This window comes from Quercus lobata, chromosome 10 (assembly GCF_001633185.2).
Source record: "Quercus lobata isolate SW786 chromosome 10, ValleyOak3.0 Primary Assembly, whole genome shotgun sequence".
NCBI classification, from domain to species: Eukaryota; Viridiplantae; Streptophyta; class Magnoliopsida; order Fagales; family Fagaceae; genus Quercus; species Quercus lobata.
The window spans coordinates 42,591,144-42,601,803 of NC_044913.1; the positions used below are offsets into that span (position 1 = coordinate 42,591,144).

A 10,660-nucleotide genomic window follows, 5' to 3' on the forward strand; every position below is an offset into this window, starting at 1 on the left:
CAACAACACTCATTTGTAATGGCAATTGGAATTATATTAACACCTATTTATTTTTTTTCGCTCTATTTGTTTTAGTATTAATGTTTTCTAGAAAATTGATCATTTTCTAGAGAACATTTTTTGAAAAACTATCTCATTTTTCGGTGTTTGCATAGTAACAACCTTGAAAATGGGTTTGAGAATGTTTTCTAGTATTTGGTATGTACAAACTTTTTATAACAGTTATTGTATAATTTAAAGCATGTATAATACAAAATTTACGTAAACCCAACTAATGTAATCAACATAAATAAATATAAAAAAGTATGAATTTGGTTCTCAAGTTAAAATTTTCTCAATGAAATTCTCACACATATAAGCTCCATAAGCTTATAATTCAAATTACCCATTCTTCTCATTATTCAAAATAATCATAAGTTCCATCTCAAATAGTTCAAAATGCCATATAGGCTAAATAGTTTAACTTGCAAAATAATCTAGAACAAATAGTTTGATAAATACCAAAATGCCAAATTTTCCAAATAAAAATGCCCAAGTTCTATAAAAATGCACCTACATAATCAAAATTGGTTTAAATAGTTGTCAAAGAAGTTTTACAACCATTGTCTACGGAGCTTGTCATTTTTCAACATGAATGACCTTGCTTGTTTTTCATCCCCATTCAAATGGTCAAATGCAAATGCAAACATATTTTCCTCAAACCCGTCCATCTTCATAGCTTTTTCATAAAGATTACCAAAATTTAGTTGATTTTCAGAAATATTTTCTATTGCAAAAGCAACCTTACCAAGTTGTACAGAAAAATCTTGGTAAACATCATCTTCAATCAAAGTAGCATGACGTCGTTTCCTATAAGACCTTGTTTCATTTGAGGCCACATGTGAGGTATAACTTGCTTCTTTTTGGATATGTCATCAACATTAGCGTCAATAAGCGGAGGTGAGTCATCCAATGCTTCTACACCTATATCATCAATTCCCTTAGAAAAACCTCGTGTAGCCATATCCTTACCCACAACCAAAGCCATCTCATCAAACATCACAATTTTCTTGTTTAGAAACTGTTAAGGACATATTTTTATGCAATTGGTATATCTTTTGACAAAACACACTTTACTTATATTTGGGTAAATCTAAGAAGGTTTAAGATGATCATTACAAGTGGCTAAATTGAAGACATGAAGATTACTCAAGAATTGCTAAAGAAAAGTTCAATTTGCAAGTCTCGATGCCTCCTCAATAGAAGCTCAATCTGCTGAGATTCATTAAATCTCGACACATGTCTCAATCTATCGAGCTTATAGGATTCAGACTATAGCCAGCTACATTTTTATTCTAAAAAGCTATTTGTTTGTGGGTTTGTATAATCCTTATAGACTAGGAAAACCCAAGGTTTATGGATTTATATAATCCTTATTAGACTAGGAAAGCCCAAGGTTTGTGTAAACCTATTTGGAATAGGAGAGCCCATTAAGCTCTTATTTAAAGGAGGTGGAAAAAGAAAAACCAAACCCTAGAGAGCTTCACAAGGTTTTATTTTTGAAACCCTAGCATCCTCCTACAGAAGAAAGAGTTCTTGCTGCATTTCTTGTACGCCTTTGGGTTTTGTAACCAAGCAAAGTCTCTTGCATCAACATTGAAGATCTTATTAGTGTTTCTATGTAAAGCTATTGCAAATTAACTATAACAATCAAATGGTTGCTGTGGAGTTCGTCACGTATTGGGATTCGTGCATTATTAGTTAGTCACGTACTTGGAGCCGTGCATTGAAATGAGAGATTGTCACTACATTACAAGTCCAATAAGGTATTGGGATAAGGGTTCAACTGTAGGTTGGTATTAGGTATTAGGATTCCTTTTACTTGTAATCGTTTGTTTTGATAATAGTGGATTCTTGGGAGTGGTTACCTTAAATTCACCTTGTGGGGTTTTACCTCAATGGTTTTCCTTATTTGTAAACAAATCACCTATATCAAATTTATTTTTCACTACATTTAACTTAGTTGGTGATTTGTTTGTGCTACCACCCGTATTGCATGTTAATTGACTTAATTAATTCACTTGACTAATTAATTTGATTAAGTTACCAAATGGGTCAATACATTCTTGGCCTAACAAAAATTGTGCATGATTGGGATGTACTTGTGTAAAGAAAGGAAAAGATATAATTTATAAAAAAAGGTAAAGAGTCAAAAACTAATATGAGAGCAATAAGAATAGTGAAAAGATTTAATGATACAACCTAAAAAGTTCTACCTATAAAATAAAGAAATTAAAAGTTTCTTACTGCAACTTCTTTGTCATACATTGTCCTATCACAAGTGATCATTTTCAAATCATCATTCCATCCAAACCTCACTTTTCTTATTACGAAGTAATGCAATTGTATTCTAGTTGGTTTTGAACGTTTTAAAGCGATGTTCCACTTGCTTTGGGGTACATTTAGTCATAAATTTCTCAGTAATTACTTTAGCTACTTTAGCATATGATGCATGTTTAAATATGTTGGAATACTTATTTCCATGAAAAGCCTCATCTGCAAGTATCTCAAGTAATAAATTCTGCATTGGTTGTTACCACTTGAGTTGGTCTTGGTGTCCTTGACCTTTTGAGTATCCTTTTTATTTCACATTGCAATTCTATTACAATGGTATTCACAAGAAAAATGATACAAAATGAAAGAAGAATATAAATAATATTCAATACAAAATATGAATTTGGGGTGTCCATGACAAACAAAAATAATTATCACATAGAAGTCTTGAAAATATGAAACCAAAAAAATCCATTACACAACCAGCTAATATAAAGAGTATGAAATCACTCATAGCATACAATCCTCCCACATGTCACGAGAAATCATCTTGTTTTTGAACCCATTCTCTACTTTATTCTTGGACTTCCCTTTGTGATTGTTGGACTCTTCTACTTGCACTTTCATTTGCAAGTGGGCTACCCCGAAGCCCATTGCTCATAATTGAGTCTAAATGGTCAACTCCTATTATGTGATTGTGAATTATGCAACAAGCTAAGACTACATCCACATGTGTTGGGAATGACCAAAAAAATTCTATATCTAACACACTAAAACTTTTCTTCAAAACCCTAGAATGACGTTTAATGCTAATGTGTAAAGAAGAACGGCAAAGATTGAATAATTCCTTGTCATTTCTTAGTGGGTTATCACTAAACTCTTTCAAATGGTAACAAAAACCATGATAAGGGGAGATAATTCTTTTCCGAACTCCATAACCAGCATCACCAAGGTAATATTTATCTACACCTTTATAGTCAAAAGGAAAAGAAATCACTCCAAAAGCACTCCAAAAGCTATTATCCATAATAAAATCACTCTCTAGTGCTATAATACCTTTAGGAATTTTTAATCCCCTTTGCCTAGAGAGTGCGTCATTTAAGACACATGAATAATGTGCACTCCCTTCCTCCCTTCCCAACTAGCTAATACATAAGTGACTTTAAATCAAAGGTAGCAATAGCGAGGACATTTTGTGTTTTTCCAACCTTTTGACTGCGAAACCTTCCTTGTATTTGAATTGGAACAGATGCATGAACATGACTTCCATCAATAGCTCCCACACAATCCTAATTACGACCAATATAAGTTACATTTGTTTTATATCTTTATATTAAAAAAAGAAAAAGAAAAAGAGGAAAATGAAAGCCTTTGGAATTTACCTTGAAATAGGGGCTAAACTTGCTGCTATTTCTTATCTCCAAGTGTGTATCTTTGTCAGGTTCTCTAATCATGTGTTTGTATAATTGCAAAACTACTCTAAGGACATGTCTAAAGTATCGTCGCACTGTCTCAACTAATCTACAAAACCTCCCACCAACAACTCAAAACCTCACGTTATGCCCAATAGTGTGTAAAAAAAATTAACACTTGTTCTTTAATGGACATATGAATGGTCTCTTGAAGTAGATTATTCTCACCTAAAATTTTACACAGATTTAAAATGCAATGGGTCTCATCCTTATATTGTGGAGACAACGCTTATCACCTCTACAAAGAATATCATTCATATATGACGCTCTTCCATACTCTCGATTGCCATGAGGTTCACTAGGTATTACACATCTAGATCTTAGCCCTTTCAAAAGAATGACACCCAAAGCAATAATGGATGTAGCTGCCCCCATTATGGCAACAGGAAGTGATGGATTATCCATCTATATTCCAAAATGTTAGGACATATGTGATTCACTTGTTAAGAACATATGTCACTATTTTATATAATTGGCTTATCCTTTAACAAAACACACTTTACTTGTATTTGGGTAGATCTAAGATGTTTAATACTTCAAGAAATTATATTTCAAGATCAAGTGTTGAAGACATGCAAGTCTGTCCAAGATTCAAGCTGAAGAAGTGCTGTTCATTAAATCTCGATAGCTAGCTATCCATCGAACTTAAGAAGCTGTTCTAGCCTCGTGGCTCGAAGCATCTCAACAGACAGGTATCTGTCGAGCTTTATGAAAAATAGAATTCCAGTTTTGTTTTGACTCTAATTCATGATTATGCGTTTGGGTTTTTTTTTTCTTCTAACCCTAGACATATAAAAAGATTATTTTAAGGGCCGTCAAAGTATACACAAGTTGCACAAGTGTTGAGCAAAGTTTGTTCAAGCAATTTGTATCCAGAGACAAAGTTTTGCCCTAGTTCATCATTCTTGTGAAGAAGTTGCTGTGTATGTGCACCGTAGGGTTTTGTGACCAAGCATCTTCTTGATCTTCATCATTGGGATGAACTGAAAAATTTTGCAGCCAACAACCTTCTCTAGTTGGTGATTGAAGTCGTGTACTGGGATTTGTGCAATGGTTAGTCACGTACTTGGGAGCCGTGCATCAAAAGAGGAAATTGTCACTACAGAACAAGTCCAATCGAGTATTGGGGTAAGGGTTCAACTGTAGGTTGGTATAAGGTACTGGAATTTCTTTACTTGTAACCGCTTGTTTTGATAATAGTGGAATTTTGGGAGTGGTGACCTGAAAATCACTCGATGGGGTTTTTGTCGTTAGGTTTTCCCCATTAATAAACAAATCACCGTGTTATTTATTTCTGCTGCATAATTAGTTTATTGGTGATTTGTTTGTGCTACCACGTGTTTGCATGTTAATTAAATTAATTAATTCACTTGGCTAAATTAATTGGTTAATTTATCACAAGGGGTCAATTCGTTTTTGGCTTATCAAGTGGTATTAGAGCAGACATACTCTGATTAGGGTTCAATCTTTGCTGTGTTGATTCATTGACCCTTGTTTGTCATGGATAAAGGACAGTCGTTAATCATACCTCCTTTATTTGATGACACTAACTATGCATACTAGAAAGTATGCATGAGAGCTTTTTTTGCAGTCCTTCAATGAGAAAGTGTGGCAAGCTGTTGAGATAGGCTGGACCAAGCCGAAGGAAGCGCCGGCCGACTGGGATGATGCCAAGATCAAGGCGACAAACTTCAATAGTAGAGCGTTGAATGCCTTATTCAGTGCAGTCACCAATGAGGAGTTCAAGAAGATATCCTCCACTGAAACTGCTAAGGAAGCATGGACCATCCTCTAGATAACCTATGAGGGAATAAAGGCTGTTAAGGATTCAAAACTTCAGAGGCTCACTACAAGCTTTGAAGAGATTAAGATGGAAGAGGATGAGTTGTTTGATGAATTCTATGCCAAGCTCAAGGACATAGTGAACTCAGCTTTCAATCTTAGGGAAACCATTCCTGAACCCAAGATTGTGAGAAAGGTGCTCAGATATTTACTTGAGAGATTCCATGCCAAGATTACAATGATCGAGGAATCAAAGGACATTGACAAGATTCCTTTGATAGAGTTGGTTGGAAATCTGCAGACCTACGAGCTAGGTTGTCCAGGATTGGCAAGACGGGTAAAGGCAAAAGCATGGCACTGAAAGCCAAGAGCAGTGAGACAGATGAGTCTTCAGACGATGAAGATTCTAAGATGAAGTCTTACATCACCAGGCAGTTCAAGAAGTTTATGAAGAATGCCAATGGAAAGGGCTTTGACAAGGACCGTAGGCAATCCAGTTCTTCTCAGTTCAAGAGCTAAGATAAAGGGAAGAAGGATGCAAGGGATGGCAGTCAGTACACTGTTCCCGCAGGACCTAAGTGCTTTGGGTGTTAGGGCTTTTGTCACAGGACACAAGAGTGTCCTACATATCTCAAGAGCATTGGGAAGAGCAAGGCACTTGCTACTACCTTGAGTGACATTGAGTTTGAGGATGATTTCGACAATGAGGATGACAGAATCTTGAATGCCTTCACTGCCACTGTCAATCCTACTAATGGGATTGTTGAAGATGTGGATGAAGAAGAGGAATTGGTAAAGTCTAAGTTTGAGAAGATGGATAATCAGGATGACATCCATACAGCCTATGAGAAACTGTACAAGCTTTCTGAGAAGCATGAGAAACTATATAGGATGACCACCAAGAAGCTCAATGATGTGGAACTTGACCGTGAGGAGCTTTCCATAAAGTTTGATGAAGCTAATCAAACTATTGGAGCACTGAGGTTCGAGAATCACTTCCTGGCTGAGAAGACTAAGAAACTTGAAGCGAAATTGTTTCAAGCCAGAGCTCAATTGGAGAGGACTTCAAGTGCAAAGCTTGATGAGATGCTTAGTCTTCAGAAATCTGTTTTTGATCGAACAGGTCTAGGGTATGGTTTCTCTTCCTCTAATACTACTTCTACTAGTACCACTGTTTTTGTTTCTTATAGTAATAATATTGAAATTGAGAACAATGATGTTAAAACTGATTTAACTATTGAGAACTTAGACAAGGGCAAATCTATCTTAGGAGCACCCCCTAAACAAGATAAAAAGGAAGCTAAGAACCCTAGGGCTAAGAAGGCTAACTCTCAAAAGCCTAAACAGAAGAAGCAGCATCTCTGTAATCATTGTGGAGTTATTGGTCATACTTGACCAAATTGCTATAAGTGGCTAGCCACTTAACAGAGCAATGGCATGATAGCATCTGGAAGTCAGAATTAGCTTCAATCCTCTCTTACTCCTCTTGGAGATTTTCTCAAAGTCCTTATATTCCTTTCGAACTTGAACGGTTTTAATTCTTCCCCCTCATCGCTGGTTCAAGGGTTTAATCAAAGGAAAGGTTCTTCCAAGGTGTGGAAGAAAAAGGACTCCAAGTGATTCTATCACTTTTCTTTTTCTCTTTTCTTGTTTTTGTGTGTGCATTATTTGTGTGTTTTGTTTTCAAGTTTTGAGTCAGTCTAGTTTTTATACTTTGCATTGTTTAACATGTTTTTGTTTGTTTTCAGTTTTGTTTATTTTGTTTTTAATATACAAATAAATAAAAAATTGAAAAAATCAGAAAAATACAAAAACAGTGTGTGTTATGTGTACATTGGTACTTGTGTACCTTGGATGGCCATTGAAACAAAATTTTCTAAACTTTGTATCTTTTGTAACTTAGATGAGTATCTCTATGCATAACTAAGCAAGTGAGTTTTGTGGCTCATGTTTGTGATGAGTAATATTAAGTTATCTCTTGTACTTAACACTCGTATCACTCTTTTTGACGGGAGGGACTAGAAAATCCTAAGAGAAAAACATAAATAACCATCTCACCACTGTTGCCCGCCAATCATAATATGACATCTGTATGCTTCGACATAGCAAAAGTGCAGTGTCAATGATATTTATGTGCTTCGGCATAGCAAAATTAAAATGTCAAATGCTTACCATCATTGGGTATTTCTTTTCTCTCTCTTATATGCCCATGCATGATTTGCTTAAAAAGAAAAATATGCAAAGAAAACTAAAAAGCAAAAAGATAAAAATGCTTTTAATATGGTTGCAAGCATGTATTATAGGAGATGTGGGAGTTATAAGACGTACCTCAAAGGTGATAGTCCCTATCAAACAGTTATGATTATGTGTGAGTTGAAGTGATTTTCTCATATCTCAAATCGTCATAACATATATACACTTATGCAATCTTGCGATATTTTTCACACACAACATGCAATATTCTTTGTTACTCTTGATACATGTGCAGGTACAATGTGATTTGGCCATCACAAGGTTTTACATGTTTTAATATATACTCACTAAACTGTTTTAACTTGTTTTTGAAATATAAATTTGGTTAGACTTATTTAGTGTGTGTGTGTGTGTGTGTGTGTCTTTGGGATCATTGTGCTTAAAATTTTTGTTGAGAGATGATTTTTGAAAGCTTAAAATGTTGATTGGATCTTTGGTTGAGTTGCATGCTTGATTGCATTCATATCTGTGTTTTTCCCTTCTTGAAAAACGGTTTTTAAGCAATCTCGACACCTCTTCAACACCTGGCTATCTGTCGAGCTCTTAAGGTCTTTTCTTATCACAATCTTGACAGATCCTCGACAGCTGTTGGATCGAACGAGAAAGTTCCTGGACCCTCGATAGCTTCTCAACAGCTAGTGGATCGATCGAGCTTCTCTTCTTGTGTCTTTGCCTTGTTTTTCGACACCTTTTCGACAACTGTATCTGTCGTCATTGTTTTTCTCGACACCTTCCTCAACAGACTGCTCAACACCTCTCGACACCTTTATCTATCGAGAATTACTAAGGATCTATTTATTTGTTCTTCGCGATCTGGTTCTCATTTCTTCGATCTCTCTTGATCTGTCCGCACCTGTTCATTTCCTAAACACCTCTCTCTCTTACTCCAATCCTCTCCCCAGTGATTCTTCAAGCTTTTTCAAGTTTTCCTTCACTTGGTAAGCTTCTAATCTCCTTCATTAACATGCATTTCATGTTTTGAAACCTAGGTTTTGGGGATTTTGAAATTTTTGGGGTTTTTCAAAATTGTTGAGTGTTTGTTGAAATTTTGGGATGGGTTTTTGCTTAAATGAGTTTAAAATCTCATGCATTGCATCACATTAGCATAATAACAGTATTATCATACATTTTAGATGTGTGCAATTGATTGTGTGCTGGTAGGATTGGATTAGGCTGAGCCAATGATGCAATTTACTTTGCATGTAACATGTTCATGCATTCCCCATGCATACATACTCACTTTTCAATATACTTGTTATATTTGAATTGCTTTGAGACTTTTCTGATTGTCTCTCTTTCTTTCCCTCTCTTTCTGTTTACGTTAGTCGTGTCTATGGCACCTAAGCGTAAGTCAGCTCCGTCCTAAAACCCTTTGCGTTCTAGGGCATCGTCTTTTTCTGATCCTACTCCTTCTCATATTCAATTTCGTGATGAGGATGCCTGAAAGGACTTCTCGGAGAACTTTTCTCGACGAGGTGTTCATTCGGAACGCCGAGCTATTTTGGCAAACTTCGCCAACACTGACCTTCTCACTGTCATTCATAGTTGGGGACTATGTGACATCTCGATCACTTGTCCATCCGTGTTGATCCAAGAGTTTTACTCTAACATGCATGGCTTCGATTTTTCAATACCTCTCTTTTCTACTTGCGTTCGAGGTACGCGCATTGTAGTCACACCGCAGCTTGTTGCAGATGTGCTTCATGTTTCGAGGGTAGAGCATCCTGACTACCTTGGTTGTAAGCGTCTGAGGACTGTGTCCAGAGACAAGATGATTTCCGCTTTCTGTGAGCGTTCCGCAGATTGGGGTGATCGTCAGTTTACACCATGTAAGGCCTTTGTTAAAGGTTCTAGATTCATGAACATGGTGATAACTTTTGTTTTGCATCCACTCTCTTACTATAACTTTATCATAGAGCCTCGTGCTTGATTTTTGTTTTCTTTGTTAGAGCACCTCACTATAGATTTTCCTTCACATTTTATTCTTTCTATCTTAGATGTGTATAGGGATACGACTACCCATGATAAGCTCATTTTCTCTTCGGCTATCACGTGGATTTTATGCCATTTTTATGTTCCTTTTCCCTCTTCCGACCACTTTTCTGTCATGTGTGCCATAGACTACACTACCGTTAAACGTAGTGAGGCGCAGTTTAGGTCTTGATAGTTTGATTCAGCAGCTCCTCCATCCCGTTCTGCTCCATCCACATCCGCTTCTTCCTCTTCTTCGGGCGATGTGACTCTAGGAGGCATTGTGGTATAGCTGCAATGCATAGATGCTCGCCTTGATACACTCTCTACAGAGTTGTATCAGGCGAACGTTCGTGTCAGTCGTATTGCATGGCGACAGGCGACCATGGGTGGTTATACTCCTGAGGCTTCTCGTCCACCACCTCCTTTAGTGGCTTCTGATTCTGAGGATGAGGATGATGATGATGGTGATGACAATGATGCTTCGGATGATGATAATGGAGATGCTAGCTTTATCGATGAGATGTCTACTTGACATTCTTACCCTGGGGAGTAGTTTTGGATATGAAAGTAGTCATTCTTAGGGGGAGAGTTAGTATAGGACATTTTGTTAGGGGGAGTGTTGATATCTAAGGGATGTAGTGAGGATTACTTGTATCTTTTTCTTTTCTCTATTTTAGATACATTTGTTCTTGTACATGGGTTTTGTGGCCATTTTTGACATACATTGTATTTATCTTCTTTATATATGTTGATGTATGTTTCTTTCACCTACCCTTACATGTGTTGTTTCTTTTCTCTCTTTATGCATATGCTTCTTATTACGTGTTACGTGTATGCAATCTATTATTTCTGTTTCACATAAAGAT

At 36.4% G+C, this 10,660-nt stretch overlaps 1 protein-coding gene across 1 annotated transcript; it reads right to left on the bottom strand.

Moving 5' to 3' along the window:
* Positions 1-593: 593 nt before the first annotated feature.
* Positions 594-10,073, bottom strand: LOC115964786. Its single transcript, XM_031084038.1, has 3 exons — positions 9,951-10,073; positions 859-1,060; positions 594-766 (listed from the first exon to the last, which is right to left on the bottom strand). Exons 1-3 carry the CDS (start codon positions 10,071-10,073, stop codon positions 594-596), a joined length of 498 nt encoding a protein of 165 aa, XP_030939898.1.
* Positions 10,074-10,660: the final 587 nt, after the last annotated feature.

Coding starts and splice junctions, on each gene's coding strand:
- LOC115964786 (XM_031084038.1), bottom strand. CDS start 10,073: ATGCCTCCTAGAGTCACATCGCCCGAAGAAGAGGAAGAAGCGGATGTG. Junction 1,061..9,950: donor GCGCCTCACTACGTTTAACG/GTAGTGTAGTCT, acceptor TGTCCTTAACAG/TTTCTAAACAAGAAAATTGT. Junction 767..858: donor GTGGCCTCAAATGAAACAAG/GTCTTATAGGAA, acceptor CTTTTGCAATAG/AAAATATTTCTGAAAATCAA.